Source organism: Rhincodon typus, chromosome 3 (assembly GCF_021869965.1).
Source record: "Rhincodon typus isolate 14 chromosome 3, sRhiTyp1.1, whole genome shotgun sequence".
Taxonomy (NCBI): Eukaryota; Metazoa; Chordata; class Chondrichthyes; order Orectolobiformes; family Rhincodontidae; genus Rhincodon; species Rhincodon typus.
Window position 1 is genome coordinate 83023591 of NC_063334.1, and position 19638 is coordinate 83043228.

The window sequence follows — 19638 nt, forward strand, 5'->3', positions numbered from 1 at the left end:
TAATATTCAGGTTGATTAATTTGGGTAGGCTCCTGTCTCAAAATTTCAGGACAAATTCAAGAAAGAATTTAGTCATATTCATACCAGTTCTGGCCAGTGTACTTTTCGAGTCCATAACTGTAAACAAGGAGAAACAGCCTCTCAATATCTACTTTGTCAAGCCCACTCAGACATTTATATGCTTATATGTTTCAATATGATCATCTCCCATTCTTCTAAACTCCAATGAGTATATGCTCAACGTGTTCAACCTTTTCTCATTGGCATAAAAAGTTATGAGAATAGTGTGGGTAAAAGGCATTGAAGTGTTTGATCAGCCATGATCATATTAAATGACAGAATGGGCTTGACATGTTAAATGGCATACTCCTGTTCCTATGTCCTGTGTTCCTTTGTTCTCTGACCTGCTTCCAATACAGTATGCCCCTGTATACACAAAGGAGACCAAAACTTTCACAGTATAGAGGTATTTAAGAAAATAAGAAGGTTTTAATTTCAGTGTTTAGTAATGGGATGATCTATGGCCATTGAAAATATGAACCATATCTCAAAGTTTTTGAATTGGATTAATGTTTGTATGATGAATGTCTGAATGTCAGGAGACTGGCAATGCACAGTGGAAATTTTGTAATCACAACTTATAAAGCAGAGGCATAATGCTCATTAAATCATGTATACTTAATATAATTTTAGCTGTTTACTTGTGTCTCAGGTTTTCTTCAGTGAGATTATCCATTCAAGAGTAACTAACTTTTGGCAGTAGTATAAAATGGCCAAAATCAGATTTGTTGCCCATTATATAATTGAGCTTGCTCAATTTTGCTTTCCATTAAGTCAACAGAGAAAGAAATTTGGATGGGATATATAACAAATCACCAATCTAATGTTGCGCATTTCATATGATTGCCAAAGGTTAAAATCCCTGGGCATGTTGTAATAATTTCAGACTTTTAATTTTTTTGATTCATATTTTTGATTCTTCATACATTCAAAAATCAGTTCAGACATTAATATGTTGACATTCCCAGAAGCTAATTTTGAGTCTTTGTTGCCATGGTGAAAGCCTTACAAACTATGAAGCATCTTAAAGTTTACAAGTAGTGATCTGAAATTGCAACCAACCAAAAACAACTGAATATGATGTATGGTAACAAGGTTCCTAAGTAGATGAAAAAGTTGCAAAAAAATCAAAGAACAAGTTCATAGGTTCATACAATGTACGGGATACTTGCCTTTGTAAAGGCAAAATCAAGGAAGTTGTGGTTTTGCCTCAACTGGAGTACTATGTGCAATTTTTAGCATCATGTGGCTTGCTAAGAACATGGAGAAAGTATTTATTAAAGTATTTATCAGGGTAAGAACAGTGTTGATGGATGAGTTAAATGGAGAAATGAGAAAATGTTCTTTTTCTCCTTCCATCAATGAAAATTAAAAGGACAACTGTTGGATGTATTCAAAATTATGAGAGACTTTGATACAGAAGTAAGAAGTACTCTTCCCTCTCGCTCCTGGATCATAATTCATAGAAGAATCAGAGGGGAAATAAGGAGATATGTTTTCACATTGAGAGTTATTAAGATCCCGGAACAAATAGCTAAAAGTGCTGCAGAAACAGAACTTCTTTGCAGGGTGTTTTCCAAAGGCTTTTAAGCAAATTCTAGGAAAGGATTAATTTTTAGAGTTTTAGAGCGAGGGTGAAATGTAGAACTAAATGACACAATCTTTTCGTAGGCAGGACAGGCTGACCTTATGTGCTGTAAGATTGTATGATTTTACTCTAAATAACTTTGAGGAAATAGCAAATGATAAGCAAATGATCTGCCAATGATAATTATAGTACTTAAAAATTAGTTGTATTTAACCTGTCAAATGTTTCTGGAAAGTATGCTTGTTAAACCAGTCATCGTTGTCAGCAAGCTCACTTGAAGCTTTATTTTTATAGTAAGTCTGTGTTTGTCAGCTGTGGAAAAACCATTATATTTCTAAAGATATGATTTTATCATCTACATTTCAATACTACTTGCACAAGAAACTGCAAATGCAGTGCCATAACATTCTATTAATTGACTTGTGCACATTCCCTGTCTTAAAGGCTTACCTACTCTCATCATCGCCTGTTCTGTTGCTGCACCAACTTTCCTGCGCACTTGAACATTTCTCTTCTAACTTTATTCCCAATAGCTATACCCAGTACTCCCTCCCACGGACTGCTAAAAAGGTATAATCTATTTCTTTTCACGACCACAAAGGAAATTGTGACCAAATATAAAATGAAAGAAAAACACTCAAAATACTTTGTTTGAAATTTCTGCTTGAGTGTACCGTTTCTTTCATTGGTGTGACAAGAGCAAAAGATTACAGAATTTTAAGCGCATGTTAAATTTCCACTTAAAAACAATGCATGAGACATTGTTTTGCACATGAGGCTGACCATACTTCAGAATGAATTATTCACCATTAAGTATTTCTGCTAATTGTATTTGTTTGCAAGCTCATTGTCAAAGTTACTTTCTATCTTTTGGGTGTCATGATACTAACAGTGTTATTTGAATTGGCCAGAATCTTATTGCTTTGTCTTTATTAAACTTTATGTAAAGAGAAGTTACACATCAGTTTCTCTATTGAATTGGATGCCGTCTTCATTTATAACAGTAGGCACCTCTCCAAGTATTGTACCGAAAACTAAACATCAATGGCAACAAACAATTTAATGAGTTACACCCAAGACACTTGTTCACCCCTAATGGTTCCCATTTGTCACATAACCCTTGTGATGCTTCCCCTTCCAGACATGTCCTCCATACCCTGACATGCCATTCATGATGAATAATTTCCTACCTTCAAACCACAATTAGTCCAATTCACTGTGACTAGACTAACTCTTTTGAACCATTTTCCTACCTTTCATGTTTCAATATTTTTCACTTTTGGTTTTGAATGTATGTAATTAATTAGCAAATATATATCCTTTCCTTTTGTCCGCTGGTCCATTTTTTGGTTATTCTTTTATATTGGATTAGCTATCCAATCCTCATTTCTCAAGGACTTTTATTCTTGGCTGCTATTTTTCAGAGAACATGTCAGTGTATGGTGCCACAGTCCACAAAAGGCCAAAGGCATCTGTCGTCATTAGAGAGAGAGAGAGACAATTGGTTCCATAGAGGGTAACCACTCCACAAGCTTGTGGTAAGGTGAACTTCCAATGAACTACCACAGGAAACATATAGGGATTGATGCACTGTTGACTTTATTCTGCACCACACATTTTATCAAAGTTTTCATCCTGCATTCATTAGAACAATTTGCAAAAATACAAATTAATGGGAAATCCAACATTTATACTTTATGAGTAAGTAGTCAGAATGAGGGAGACTTTGGCTGAATGAGACGGGGGCCGAGTGAGTGTATCTGGGAATTAGGTTCAAAGTGAGAATTCAGTGCAAAGGATAAAGGAGGTTCTTAAATAAAGTTTACTGCAAGAAGTGTACTGAATGGGGAATTTGACGAAGGGAGCCAAGGAGGTTTTTTTTTTCCTCCTATGCATTCTCAGCAATTAAGATCAGTTAGAATAACCTCAGTGGCAGGGAAGATTCTGTAAACAGTTACTTGAGTTAGTAGAGATAACAAGGTGTAGAGCTGGATGAACACAGCAGGCCAAGCAGCATCAGAGGAGCAGGAAAGCTGACGTTTCGGGTCTGGACCCTTCTTCACAAATTACATTAGTTAGTAGTCTTCTACATTAGTTAGTAGTCATTTGAAAGAAAATGGATTGATTAGCCAGAACCAGCATGGATCTCGAAACGAGCAATTACAATTAACTAACTTGCTGGAGTTTTTTAAAAAGGTAACTAAAAGGATCAATGAGGGTAATGCTGCTATTTGGTGTACATGGACTTCCAGAAGTGGTTTGATACAATGCCACACAACAGACTTATAAGTTAAAGCTCTGGAATAAAAGGGGCAGTAGCAAGGTGAATACAAGATTGGCTGAGTGAAAAGAAACAGAGAATAATGGTCATTGGATATTTTTCGGGATGGAGGAATGTTTGTAGTGGAATTGTCCAGAGGTCAGTGTTGGGACCACTTCTTTTCCTGGTATTTAGTAATCATCCAAATCTTGGTGTGCAGGCGACAGTTTCAAAGTTTCCAGATGATGTGAAATTTGGAAACAGTATAAACTATGAGGAGGACAGCATAGAACTTCAAAAGAATATGAACAAGTTAGTGGAAGGGGCCAACAGGTGGCAGGCAAAATTCCTTGCAAAGAGGTGTGAAGTGATACATTTTGGTTGGAAGTACTTGTTCAGCTAATATAAAATAAGGGGTACAGTTGTAAAGGGGCAGCAGGCACAGAAGGACTTGGATGTATATGTGCACAGTTTATTGAAGGTGGCACACAGGTGAAGAAAGCAATGAATAAAGTATATTGTTTCCTGCACTTTATCAATATGGGCACAGAGTATAAGCACAAGGAGGTAATACTAACTTGTATAAGGCACTAGTTGGACCTCAGCTGGAGAATTGTGTACGGTCTGGGTGCCACAATATAGGAAAGTTGTGAACATTTTGGAGAGGGGGTAGAAGAGATTTACAAGAATGATTTAAAGATGAGAAACTTCAGTTATGAGGATAGACCAGAGGGATTGCAATTGTTCTCCTTGTAGAAAAGAAGCCTAAAAGGAGATCGAACAAAAACTTTCAAAATCAAGAGATAGGGTGTGCTGGATAAAGGAAGTTGGGAGAGACATTTCCTCCTCAAAAAAAAACGAGAAGGAAGTGACATAGATTTAAAGTGATTTGCAAAAGAATCAAATGTGAGATGTGAAAGAAAAACTTTCACATTACGAATGGTTCAGATCTGGAATGCGGTGCCTGGAAGTGTGTTGGAAGAAATTCACTTGAGGCATTCCAGAGGGCATTGGATGATTAAATAGAAACAATGTGCAAGGACATGGAGTGCAGGGAGGATAGTGGCAGTCAGTCATGATGCTCATTTGGAGAGCTGGTGCAGACACGATGGGCTGATGGCCTCTTTCTGTGTGTACCATTTCTGTGAGAGGATTCTGCTGATTGGTTGACAAATGAGCTCTGACTGGTAGAGATATTGCCATAGAGAGTGCAACAGATATGATAATTCACATTTAACTGCAGGATTTGATTAAATTTTAATCCAGGCAGGTTGACTTTGATTGGTCAATACATTGCCTTGAGAAATGAACCAGGAAATGGCTGGCACCTATTTGGTTGAGTTAAAACAGACACAGTGTATGTATATGTTCTTTCTGACTGCAAAGAACAGGAATTTCTGTGTTAAGTTTTGTACCTTTCAATGCACACCTGTGCACCACACTGCAAGCCCAACTGACACTCTAAAATAGTTATCAATATAATTCTTTTATACATATGCTAGGTAGCGAAGTGTATTTCTCGCAAGGCAGCAGTATGTTGCAATTAAGGGGGATTATAGCTTTCTGAATACATTATCAGCTCAACTCATTAATATTCAGCTTCCTATTTCATCAAGCACACCAAAGAAACTAGATTTTGAAAATTTGCGACATGGAAGTCAAAGCGGGTACCTGCTGACTTCAGCTCACTGCTGGATGCAAAGGATTTCAGTGTTGTTCAGAAAGAAACAACATCTCAGAGCATTATCCATGGGCGCCAGTCCGGAGTGCGCCACGTTCATTGGCATCTGTCATTTGCTGACCCATGTTCCTTATGGCACCTTTCCAAAGCTTAGGAAGCACAGACCTGCATTACAGGGTGCACTAGCAGCTAACATTGAAAGGCTTCTGCAAGGACCATTTGCACACCAGACCAGGCATTCGGCTCATGGATTGGACTGGGCTGCTTGCTTGCTATCTTAGTGCTCACTCATTTAGCCCCCAACCACATGTACATGACATCCATACCTTGCCTTGCCAGGTTGTGCCATGCATATTAGTGTGCTGGCATTTCAGCCAGAGCCAAAGGCTAACAATAATGCCATAGTGACATGCTGTTTGGCATAGCCACACAGACAGGCTGCTTGCTATGCTTGTCAGTAGGGATGTCTTGAGGATAGGTGAGAGGAAGAGGGTTATGTAAGAATGTTGGAACATCTTGCTATACAGCACACCCAGACCACAATCTAACGCCTACAAATTGAGCCAACTGCCTACGTGGCAAACACACTGCATGTTCATTCAAACTAATGGCCATTGTCGGAAACTGGTTGGGACTCATCTTCAATCCAGTCAAGAAGGTACTGTCAGTTATGGGCACAGTTCAGGGCCATTAGCCCACTGGGGCCAGGCACAGTCAGAGGATATGCCTGACTTCAGTCCAGAAAGTTAGCAAGAGTCAGTCCTGTAGGCCATCAGAAACCATCAGGGGAATTGCGTATCATGAGTCAGAGAGCTACAAACAAAGCAGTCATGGATCTGATCTATGTCTAGGGCTGTTTGTCAAAGTTGAGCAGAGATCTGGGGCAAATAAAATCCTGGAAGTTTGTGCGTTGACAGTTCACAAGGGTTCAAAGGGAGACTGTAGGGACAACGGGATCACTGTAAAGGGGAGTAGGGTTTTCTAGGTTGGGTGTAGGAAAGTAGAGACATTTTAAGAGGTGGAATCAAGGACAGTAATGAGGGGATCACAAGATGTATGGGGAGTAGGCAGTATGGCATCAGCTTTTGCGGCAGCCTACGGGAGGGCCTGTTCTTGTGAGTGAACCACCATGGCATTATTTAGGTATAATGTCAGCCCCCGGGGAGAATGCAGAGGCAAAGTTCAGTGTGTAAGGCCACCACATTTGGGGGATGGTTGGAAGGAAATGTGCTATTGGGGTAGTGTGAGGTAAAGGGGATGAAGGCTCTGGAGGAGGACCTGGCGACCAGGTAGAGCCCAGTACTAACTTTGTCCACTGCGAGCTATGCTCTCTGCCATGTGACAGGTGCTGAGGAACTGGGAGTACAGGAACAGTTGTTTGAGGAAGAGAACTTTGGACAGTAGGAAGCTTTCTTTGTGCATGATCGAGCTCAACTGCATCAGGTGCTACAATCCAGACCGCACCTGATTGACATCTGGTTACAGTAACCGGAAGTAGCAGACCATTATGGATTGTGGAATGGTTGTTGGTCATGAGGGCAGCATTTGATTTGCATTGTGGGGGAAAACTTCAGTTTCTCCTAATTTTGTTTGCATTCGTTTTGCTGTCTGTAACTAAAAGTTGATGTTTGGAATTGTCCAATTGCTTGTCCACAAGTGATGTTCCCTGAGTGGACAATGACAAGCTGTGTATCTACAGTTTGTGTTAGGGACTGAATTCCAGTCACTTCGAGAGGGTATTTAGATGGGATGATAGAAAGGTGGGTGTCGTCTTACAGTCAGATTTAGGGAGCTAAGTAAAAATTTAGAAACAGGACCTCGGAAGTAGACATCTCTGGATTAGTCCTGGTACCATATGCAAGTGAGTATAGAAATAGAAGGGAAAAGCCGAAAAGTCAATTAGCTCCGTTATCTATATGACTAGTATGTATTAAGAATAATGCTTACAGTGCAGATTAGATTTCTGTTTTGGCCACAATAAGCTTAAGACCTGCCATAAACCACCTCCAACAAAACTGCAAAGAGACATAACTCAGGATGAAGCATCAGAAGACAATCAATCAAGGATCAGCCATCAGGAATGGAATGGGAAGCAGAGAAATATGCAGCTGGAGAAATGTGCAGGAATTAGTTTTAGATTTCAATGACATTGGGACCAGGTTTGGAGAGATGAGACCTGAACAGGTGAAAGGATGTTGTATTTCAACAAAAATGGGATTTATTTCCCTTTTGGCAATTTACTGGTACTATTTGGAAGGTTCAAACTAACCTAGCAGCGCTGTAGAAACAGAAATAATACTAGGAAGAAATAGCTAGGTGTGCAGAAAACTGAGAAAGATACAAAGCACCAGAGTAGTATATAACAAGGTGTTAGGTGAGTTCAGCATAAAGGGGAAAGTCATACAATCTAATTTAGGATTATTCTGCAGGAATGCAGAATATGCAGAGTATAATAAATGTAGTGATTGTAACAAGGTCAGCCATAGAATATGAGTTCCCTGATTGGGGCTGTTAACCTGGTCCAATCAGGGAGCATTGGCTGACAGATGAGAGTGTCAGACATCCTGTTTACCGGCCCTGAGGGAGCTGGATCAGTGTCAAGGCCTCTCCACATGTAAATAAATGGTGACTTGGTGATGGGATACTGGCCTCTGTGGAGTTATTTCAATAAATAAGGTTAATGAATTACCGTTACAAAAAGCCATGATGTTGTGGTGATAATGGAGATCTTGCTCAAAGAAGGGTAGTCCAGAGTCTCAAATACTCATGGAAATAGAGTTTTCAGAAAAATGCTAGGATTGCAGGAGGGTGGCATATGTTTCACTCCTTGCCTTTCCATCTGAGTTTTCCATATCTTCGTCTTCCAGTCTGTTTCCTGACACCCCTTGAATCCCAGCAGATCTGTCTATGCGTTACAACCACAGCCCATGAGTTCCTTGAAATTGCAATACTGTTTTTAACAACATCATTAAGATCCTGAATTGCTTAATTGAAAGGGCTACTGCTCCTGGCATGAGCTCTGCCAGCCAGGTACAGACTCCTTTCAAAATCACAATGGCTATAGCACTGGGGAGAGTGAGGCTGTCAGGGTGCAGATCACATTTTTACAGCTATAGCGTTCCCTTAATCCTGATTTTCCTGTGTGAAAATTTCCCCTAGTAACTGGGGCTGGGTGTGTAGTATGCCCTTGCATTAAGAAGGTGGACCACTTCAAGCACATCCTATTTAATGTTTCAGTTTAGTGTTTGAAAAAGCACAAGTAGGCAGCAGGATTAAAAAATGATGTATGATCGTAAAACTCTTTCTTTTAAAATTAAACTTTCATTTAATTGGGAACTTCAAGTATATTAAGTATCTTTTCTCTGAATATTTTCTCTGTAAGATAATCAGCTTTAGGGAAACAGAGTCAACTGAGATTGTTATCATTAACTTTTAATTCAAATGCATAGTTCTTTTTTCACATATTTCACCTCTTGAACATGTATGTGTAAATTTTGCACTCCATGGTGAAACATGACATTGATGGAAATTGGAACCTTTTGTTCCTTTATGTATTCATTTGTTGGGTCAAGGACTTGTAGGTTAGCTATTTCATGGATTAGTGGTATTAGCATTACATCTGTACTGAATCAGTATTGTAGTTCAGCATAAGTCTCGGAACCACAGTTCCTTATGTGCTGTTTCTTTACATACTGCACATATTTTTGTGACTTCCCTTGAGTTTGTAGGCTTGACACTAGAACCTCTGTGCTGTTACACCAGAGCCATAGCGCCTCATGTATTCATATGCCTGCACCCGGGAATGTCAATTTAAACATTTTCATGGTGTGTCACATAACATGCTGAGACCACCATGGAGATCAGGAGAGTATTATTAGTTTATCAGTTGCGAGATAATCAGTTACTTAAGGGCTGCTGGCTGCTTTTAAATTTACATAATTATTTTCCAATAGTTTGAGGCATAACAACTAATTACAAGTTTTGGCTTTCAGAAGCTACACAAGCAGATGTGCAGCAAGTAGAAAGAGGAAGGAAAGTCTATATTTTATTTCATGCTTCCCTTCAGACACACAATATTCAGGAGCTTCAGATGCAGCTTGTGGGGAGGGCTTTTCAGGAAATAGCAAAGGTTTTAAATTGGGTCAAGGGATCAAATTTGGATATGTGTGGAAAATGAAAATGTTTCGAGACAAGAGAAAGGTACAAGGATTGATAAACGGGCCAAGACAGGAAGGAATAGAAAGTACAAATCTTGTAGGCTTGCCGTTCAGTCACATGAAAACCAATGGTAGAAATCCGCAAAGCTGAGTGGACATCATCTTCAAATCAAGGGTCACCCGATGGAAACACAAGTATGGACTAGTTTGGTTTAATTACTTTATCTGATTCTGTGCTGTCAATCCTACGTAATACTACATATTCAATCCTATGAACAATTGATCTCCTACACTATCGCATACCTCTGTTCTTGTTCTGACCTCAATAAAGGGAGTCTGACATACGTAGTTTAAAGTGCAATTATTAACATAGAGTTTTAAAAGGAAAACTCCAGTAAGGAGACACCCCAGTAACCCACTGAATGCTCATCACAATGTGGTGGCCAGTATACTTCTATGTGGTTCACTATTTGTGGCCTTGAAGGAGATGGAGGCAGCCTGTTTACTGGACTCTACTTATGATGAAACGTACCTTGCTATTGACTGAATCATTGAAGTGTCTTTAGGACATCTCCAGAGGGTGCTGCTCCTGTATCATTGCTGGCACTACTCCCACTGCTTGGTCCTGCTGCACAAGATGTTTCTATCTGAGAAGTGGCACTACCATCTTCCTCTGAGATATTCAGTATTTGGTGGGAGCTCCAGATGACTAAAGGGGAGCAGCCACTGGGACATCACTGCACCACCAATCGGTCCAGGCTGTATAATTTGGAATATATCCTGTGGTTACCTTTGTGCATTTTCTATATATACACCATATGTATGACTGCCCATGATGTTTATCTTTCCCTCAAGGAATCCATGCACTGATATCTCTAAATCATTTAGGCACACATGATCTAATTGAGCTCTACCATTCTTTGCCCATAAACCTGCAGTACACATGGATGTACATCTGCTGCTGCTGGTCTAGGTAGAGCCCCCTTTTCTGTCACCGTGGAGGACTTGTACCTGTGTCCAGCTGAGCAGGACTGTTTCTGTCTTCACTGCTGTGAAGGTAACTCATAGACTATTGCTGCCTGTGCCTCTGGTACCGCCTACTGCTCATTAGTGAATGATCCTCACTGACTGTTACTCTATCAACTACGCACTGAGGTAAGGGTATCTTTCTTGTCGAACAGTGAGGTTTTAAAGCATGATGGGGCTTCTTCTGCACATTAGCTGTTATCCAGAACAATAGAGAAAGAGGGAGAATGTCTCAAGGGATGACATCGACGGGAAATGTAAGATAAGGAAATGAAATATGGCATCGTAGAACATTGTGCGAGGCTTTACAGTTCAACTTAGTATGTGGCGGTTGTTGGATGGTTGGTATGCAATACATTCTCTTATTGACTGCTTTGCTGTTTGCAATCTCCATGTCCACAATGCTTCCAGGGGCTGACTTTTTCTTGGTTCTCAATCCTGGCCATCTCCATGGCATGATCCTCCATTGTCACTATCACTTGCAAGTGGTACAGTGGCTCACAGCGCCAGTAACCCGGGTTTAATTCCAGCCTTGGGCGACTGTCTGTGTGGAGTTTGCACATTGTTCCATTGTCTGCATGTGTTTCCTCCAGGTGCTCCAGTTTCCTCTCACAGTCCAAAGATGTGCAGGTTAGGATGATTGGCCATGCTAAATTGCCCATTGTGTCGAGGGATGTGCAAGCTGGGTGGGGTAGCTACGGGAAGTGCAGGGATAGGGTAATGGGGTGGTTTCTGTGTAGGATGCTCTTCAGAGGGTTGGTGTGGACTCAATGGGCCAAATGGCCTGCTTCCACACTGTAGGGATTCTATTCTATTCTAAGTATACTATGTCCCCTGTGGAAATATGAACCATTTTGTGGAAATTATGTGCCCATTACTCCTGCAAGAGGAAAAGAGAGGGCAGTAAGGCACTGTAATTCCCTGTGGCCAATGCAGCTGTCCAGTTCTTTGTCAGTGAACACTCACTAGCTTTATAGCTTTGAGCTAATTTGAATGCTGAGGAGGCACCCTAGCCAAACAACATTCCCATGTTTAGGAATGCATATGGAGTTCGCATAGTGTCTGTTGGGAGGTAATTTCCCGGAGGCCTGGCCTGAAGATTTGGAATTGCACTCACCAGCACAACAACTGGCAGGACTAGTAAAGAGAGCTGTTAATAAACGTACAAAATTCTGTACATCATTCATAGAAACATAGAAAAAGGAAGCAGCAGTCAGACCTTCAAGCCTGCTCCACTATTCACTATGATCATGGCTGATCATCCAACTCAGTAACCTGTTTCTGCTTTCTCTCCATACTTCTTGATCCCTTGTACCCAAGAAATATATCTTGACTCCTTATTGAAAACATTCAGTATTTTGGCCTCAACCATTTTCTATGGCAGAGAATTCCATAGGTTCACCACTGCTTGGATGAAATTCATTTCGGTCCTAAATGGCTTACCGTATCCATAGATTGTAACCAGTCCCCCATTCTTCTGAACTCCAGTGAAAATTGTCATAACCACTCCAGTCTCTCTTCATAGATCAGCCCTGCCATCTCCCTCCATAATCAGAACATTTTTCCTCAGATTAGGAGATTACGCACGGCACAGTGGCTCAGTGGTTAGCACTGCTGCCTCACAACGCCAAATCTGTCCAATCCTGTCAGTGATGCAAAGTGTTCTGTCATTAAATATTTTATAGTAGAATCTAGCGTTTTCCTACTACTAATGTCAGGCTAATTGTCTGTAATCCTCTGTTTTCTCTCTACCTCCTGTTGTAAGTAGTGGTCTTACATTAGCTACCCTCTAATCTCTAGGAACCTATATGTATCGGTAACTATAGAATCTTGAAAGATGATCACCAATGCATCCACTATTTGTAGGACCATTTCCTTAAATACTCTAGAACATAGATTCTCGAATCCTGAGAATTTACCAACCTTTAATCCAATCAATTTCCCCAACACAGTTGTCCTGTCATGTTTGTCTGACCTTCCTAAAAACTGGGCAGCCTTGGATATTCAGTTCCTGGTCATCCTGCTGCCACATCTCTGAGGAGCCTTGTTGAGTTACTGCAGTGCATCTTGTAGATTTAATGCACTGCTGCTACTGGTAAGCCCGAAGATGTTGATAGTGGAGGATTTGGCAAAGGTAATGCCACTGAATATGAAAGAACCTTGGTTATATTCCCTTTGTGAGAGATGATCATTGCCTGGCATTTGTGTGGAATGAATGTTACTTGTGCATGTTAGCTCAAACCTAGATTTTGTCCAGGTCTTACTGCATTTGGAAATGGACTCTTCACTGTCTAGGGAATCACAAATTATACTGAGCATTACGCAATCATCAGCAAACATCCCTACTTATGAATTCATGGTGGAGAGAAGGTCATTTGATGAAGTAACTTGGCCTGGAACACTACCATAAGGACATACCACAAAGATATTCTGGAGTTGAATTGACAGGCCTGCAATAGCCACAGCCATCTTCCTTTGTGCTAGATATTGGCTCCAAGCAGTGGAGATTTCTTGCCCAATGCTTACTGATTCAAGTTATGCTAGGAGATGTGGGCAAACTCTCCGGTGGTTGGAGTCATACCTGACATTAGCAAGATGGTCATCATTGTTAGAGGTCAATTATCTCATCTCCAGGGCATCTCGGCAGAAGTTCCTCAGAGTAGTGTCCTCGGCCCAAGCATCTTCAGCTGCTTCATCAATGACTTTCCCTCCATCATAAGGTCAGAAGTGAGGATGCTCGCTGATGATTGCACAATGTTCAGTTCCATTCGCAACTCCTCAGATACTGAAACAGTCTATGTCCAAATGTAACAATGTCTGGACAATATCCAGGCTTGGGCTCACAAGTTCCAAGTAACATTCAAGCCATGCAAATGCCAGGTTATGACCATCACCAATAAGAGACAATCTAACCACCGCCTCATGACATTCAATGGTGTTACCATCACTGAATCCCTCACTATCAACATCCTGGGGGCTATCATTGACCAGAAACTCAACTGGATTCTCCACATAAAAGCAGTGGCTACAAGAGCAAGTCAGAGGCTAGGAATACTGCGACAAGGAACTCACCTCCTGACTCCCCAAAGACCGTCCACCATCTACAAGGTACAAATCAGGAGTGTGATGGAATACTCCCCACTTGCCTGGATGAGTGCAGCTCCAACAACATTCAGAAGCTTGACAACATCCAGGACAAAGCAGCCCGCTTGATTGGCACTACAGCCACAAGCATCCACTCTCTCCACCATCAATGCTCAGTAGCAGCAGTGTATACTATCCACAAGATGCACTGCAGAAATTCACCAAAGATCTCATACAGCACCTTCCAAACCCACGACCACTTCCATCTAGAAGGACGAGGGCAACAGATACATGGGAACACCACCGCCTACAAGATCCCCTCCAAGCCACTCACCATCTGACTTGGAAATATATTGCTGTTCCTTTACTGTCACTAAGTCAAAATCCTGGAATTCCCTTCCTGATGGCATTGTGGGTCAACCCACAGCAGATGGACTGCAGCGGTTCAAGAAAGCAGCTCACCACCATGTTCTCAAGGGCAACTAGGAATGGGCAATAAATGCTGGCCAGCCATTGATGCCCTCATCCCACAAATGAATAAATTTTAAAAAACTAAATCAAATGCAGTTTGCAGTTTTTACATCCTATCTGAAGTTTTACTCTTTGAACCAAGGCTATAATGAGTTCAGGAGATGCGCAGCCTTGATGGAAGACAATTTGAGCCTCAGTGAGGAGCTTATTACTGAACAAATGATGACTGATAGAGCTGTTCCTGGCCCCTCCAGCCGTTTTGCTCATGATTGAGAGTAGTCTAGTGGTAATTAGCCAACTTAGATTTGTCCTGCTTTTTGTTTACAGGACATATATAGGAAATGTTCCATGTTGTTGTGTTGATGCCAGTGTTGTAGCTGTACTGGAACACCTTAGCCAGATGAGCAGCAAGTTCTGGAGCATATGTCTTCAGTGCTTTTGCTGGAATGTGAGGGCAAATAGCCTTTTCAGTCAATGCTTTTATATTCCCTTTGCCCCACTTAAACTCCCTTTACATGTCTTAACTACACTTTGTAGATTCCACAAGAAAAATGTTTTATACCTGTTTCCTTTTGTTTAACCATAGACCTCTCTTCTAAACCTCAGTTTGGCATTAGTCATTTTACTTATCCACAGAACTCTATTCTTAGATCATCCTTTTTAACATTTTGCAATAGATCTGCTTTTTACTCTACCTATTCCTTATTTGAAGATTTTCTTCCATTGATCTGTAACTGCTTTTTTTTTTGCTAATATTTCTGTTCTAACTTAAATTCCTTCTTATCTCACTGATATTTTCTTTCCCCAGTCTAGGGTCCATTTTTCACTTGTGCTACCCATTGCACTTCCACATCTTAATATTGTCGTTGTTTTCTCCTATTTGTTCTTCGAGTCACTTCAGTTATTTGCACATGGCTTCAGCCTGTAGACATTGCCAAAGTGTTTAGAAAGCACTCTATTCTGTTATTTAATTATTTTCTAGTCACATTAATTCAGAATATGTCAAAGGTTTAGATCACAATTTGGTCACGGATATCAATATTTTAGCCGGGGTCTTCAGTTCAATTTTGTGTTAACATCTGCATTTGTTCATTCATTCACAATGAATCGTTAATATGAATCAGTGATTATACAAATTGGTTAAACTTTGGTTTGAAGTAAATGACTATTTCAAATTAACCAAATCTGTTCTTTAGACAAACATTAATGTTGCACAAATATTTTGTCTTAAAGCTACTGATGATAAATATTGCTTGCATTGTGTTGTTTGTCTTACTTATTGTTTGGGTCAGGATAAATTTCCATTAAAACAATAGGATTTAACTCAATGCAACACATCAGTTTTCATCGTTTTGTTTTTCAACGGTTAGTACTATCTGAAATAAGTGCTAGATCATTATTTCAACTTCAAGGGCAGTAAGGATAAATGTCTACTTTCATAAACAAACAGAAAAATATTTTATTCTGACATTATTCTGTGTTTCCTTTACTAACTTCAACATTGTTCCTTCAAGCAGACTGCACCAAGTGATAATTAATAAACTCTAATTCAAGACATGATGCTTGAATTGATATACTGTCATCTGTATCCTCTGTCAAAATGAAACCTCGACAGGGACTTAACACCCTGGAACAGGTCATCATACTGTCAAACTCTCTAGCCTTTTGGTATTTATCTTCAACCAGGCAAAGCATTACGAGCAAGAGTAAAAGAGAAATAATTACAAATGAAGAGTGACACGGGCTGTGAATAGAACATATGTTAGGCTAGGCCGAGACATCAGTGAATTATATCATTCCTTGATGAAGTGGCAGCGGGGCTGAACGGACCCATTTTAAATCTTGATGTATTTTACCTCGGCTTTATTTGGAATGTCATCTGCAGAAAAGGACTCTGGATAATTGAGAGTCAATTCCAATCTGCATGATTTGGATGTTAAGTACAGAATAAATGTGTGATTATTCAGGGAAAACAAAAATAGCCAATGAAGTACTGTTGTTACTAAAAATCAGTGTGCAACAGCAGTGTAAGATTTGTAATTCATGGACAAAAAAATTTTTTTTCGGCTAATTACTAGCATGCTGAAAAGTGCAATGTAAGCATTAAGTAATATATTTATATTTTGTTTTTGCTAATCTAAAAGATTAATATATATACATCATGTTTCACAACCACTAGGAATCTCAAAGTGCTTTACAGCAATGAAGTACTTCCAAAGCGTTATTATAATTTAGGAAATTGTTGTAATTTAGGAAATGTGCCCGTGAACCTGTGCATAGCAAACTCCCACAAATAGCAATTTAATAATGATAAGTCTGCAGGGCAATCACAGTGATGTGCAATTGCTCAGTGGTTAGCTCTGCTGCCTCACTGCACCAGAGACCCAGGTTCAATTCCACCTTGGTAACTGTTTGTGTGGAGTTTGCACATCCTCCCCATGTCTGCGTGGGTTTCCTCACACAGCTCAATGATGTACAGGCTAGGTGGATTAGATATGGGAAATGCAGGGTTACAAGGACAGGGTAGAGCATGGGTCTGGATAGCATGCTGTTTGGAGGGTCAGTATGGAATAAATGGGCTGAGTGGCCTCCTTCCACACTGTAGGGTTTCTGTAAAATATTGATCGAATAATGTTAGAATAAAGGATAAGGAGGGATATGAATTTCGGAACAACATTCAGCAGTACTTTTTTGATCTGTATGTTCTTGGCCCAAGTGGAATGAGGCATTGTTGGAACTGGCTAATGAGGTGGACTATGTGTCTGCAGGGGAACGTTTGAGTAAGAGTCATAGCCATGTCGTAAAATTTGGATTAGTAATGGAAAAGAGCAGGGAAAAATCTAATTTGAATTTCTAAACTGGAGAAAGCTGCTTTTGATCTGATCAGAAGGGGAAAAGCCAGAGTTAAATAGAGTGAAAAACTAACAGAAGAAAGTGTTATTGAACAGTGGGTGATCTTTAAGGGAGAGATGCTTCAGATACAGCTCTCATTTGGCTAAAAGTAAGAGAGTTAAAAACAGGGCTCCTTCAATAACAAAGAAGACAGAGGATATGGCGAAACAAAAATGAGAGTGTATGATGCATGCCAGGTGAGTTCTTCAAGTGAAAACCAGGTCAACTGTTAATAGAGGAAGTGAAGATGGAAAGAAGACCAACAGGATATTGGCAGTCAACATAAAAGAAAACTCAAAAATCTTCTACCGGCCCATATATAGTAATTGGTGGAATGGATCATGTTAGAGTCAGAGGTTCTGACACATGTTTAAACACCCAAGGTATAGTTGGAATGCAGTTATTTGTACTACTAGTACTACAGTGTCTACTAAGGGAGAGAAATCTGATAAAATATCGGTAAAAACAGAGATAATGAAGGCAGTGCATAGTGTGAAAATTGAAAGAGAAAATGTGCTGGAAAGGCTGGATATGGTTAGGGTTAGAAAGTCACCTGGTCAGGCTACCCAACATTCAGCACCTCACCCTTATGTTAATTTTTTGATTCATTTATGGGATGTTGGCATTATTGGCTAGGCCAACCTAATTGCCCAGAGTCCACCACATTGCTGTGTGTCTTGGAGTCACATTAGGCTAAACCTCGTAAGGAGAGCAGATTTCCTTCCCTAAAGGTCATTAGTAAACCAGGTGGATGTTTACAACAATTGACAGTGGTTACATGGTTGCCATTAGACTAGTATTTTATCGAATTCAAATTATTAGCTATGGTGGGATTCTAACCCATGTTTTCAGAACAATTGCTCGGATTATTAGTCCAGTGACATTAATGCCACCTCCTCAATTGTACGATTATGTGAGAGCATCCTGACTCTGACACCTGAGTGGCTGACTGACGATGTCCAGGCCCTTGGACTTGTATCAGAGGCTGACATTGAACTTACTGTGCAAGAACCCGCTAATTGAAAGCTATCCTCCTTGCCTTGCCTGAGGCCAGCTGACAATCATGACAAGCTTCCAAGCTTTGTATCTATGCTAACTGGCAAGACAAGTCAGAAACAATATGAACCTGCTGACATCTGGTCAACATGGACAAATTGGGCTATAGGGCCTGCTTACATGCTGTATGACTCTATGACTCTGACTGAGGGGGATAAGTGCAAAAATACAAGGCACGGTAATACAAGAACTGGGATGTTATAAGTATCTAAGTAGGTATAGAGTAAGTGAGCACTATGACAGCAGGCAAACAGGCTGGAGTTACAACCTGATGCACTCCAGGAGCTGAGTGTGGGTCCCTGAGCACACATTATCCCTGTGTAGCATTACAACAATACAGCAATGAAGAGCAGAAGTGTCCTCTAAGTGGATTGGAAGTGTACCATGAGGGTTCTTAGAGGATGTACATGTCAGATGCCAATGACTGTAGACATGGGGTGCATTTGACTGGTGCCAGTGGAGTATGCCCTGAGATGTTGATGCCCAGTGTCCAACATGGAAGTTCTGTGGAGCAATCAGCATGCTGAATTTGCCAGGTACCTGCTCTGGTATCCTTGTTGAGTTTTCTCACCATCAAATTTGTTTGGCAAGTTTGGTAAGATAGGAAGCTGAATACTAATGAGGCAAGCTGGACCCTTAAAAAAGCATTTAACAAATAATAATCCCCCTTAACTGGCAACTCGTGACAGTGGAGGAAGATACTAGCTACACCACTTGTCCGAAGCATAAAAGGCGGAGCTGGATGCTTTCAACATCAAGATAGACCTCATTCTACTTCTGGTCTGAGTCTGCCACAAATATTGCCACGGCCCACATTGCTCAGACCCCTATAGGACCGCATATCTTTAACAACATTTTTGTATTTCAATGATGTTGTATGACAAAGCCATACTAATGAGTTGTACCAATATTGCTGTTTCATTAAATTAGTGTGGTGTTGTAAATAATCACCAAATGCAATTGTAGCTTCACATGGAGAAAATAATTTTTATGCTTTGATTCGTAAAACTACAGTCTAGTTATATTCATAACACAGAAGCTCATGGAGTGAAAGGACAAATATGACAGGTGGTTGGAAAAAATGTGGAAGTTGTATCAAAGAGAGCAACTGGCAAAAGGTATAGTCACACATGGTTTGTCTCATGGAATAAAATAATTAAAAGCTGTGACAGATTGAAATTTTGGAGTGTACTTGGTTTTAAGTTTTAGAACTAAGTTTTATTTTAGTGAGGAAAGACATTTCTAATTATTGAAGACAACAAGGTGCAGGGCTGGATGAACACAGCAGGCCAAGCAGCATCATAAGAGCAGAGAGGCTGACGTTTCGGGCCTAGACCCTTCATCAGAAAAGGGTCTGATGAAG

At 40.3% G+C, this 19638-nt stretch overlaps 1 protein-coding gene across 9 annotated transcripts in view; it reads left to right on the forward strand.

Moving 5' to 3' along the window:
- Nucleotides 1-19638, forward strand: part of kiaa0825 (KIAA0825 ortholog) — a 357628-nt gene that overhangs the window by 261184 nt on the left and 76806 nt on the right. The window contains exon 21 of one of the 9 annotated variants that reach the window (XM_048595044.1): nucleotides 3073-3186. The exons of the other annotated variants lie outside the window; for them this stretch is intronic. Within the exon in view, the coding sequence (XP_048451001.1) occupies nucleotides 3073-3133 (61 nt within the window). The 3' untranslated portion in view covers nucleotides 3134-3186. Of the gene's footprint in view, nucleotides 1-3072; nucleotides 3187-19638 lie in introns of those variants that run through there. 9 annotated transcript variants of the gene reach the window in all.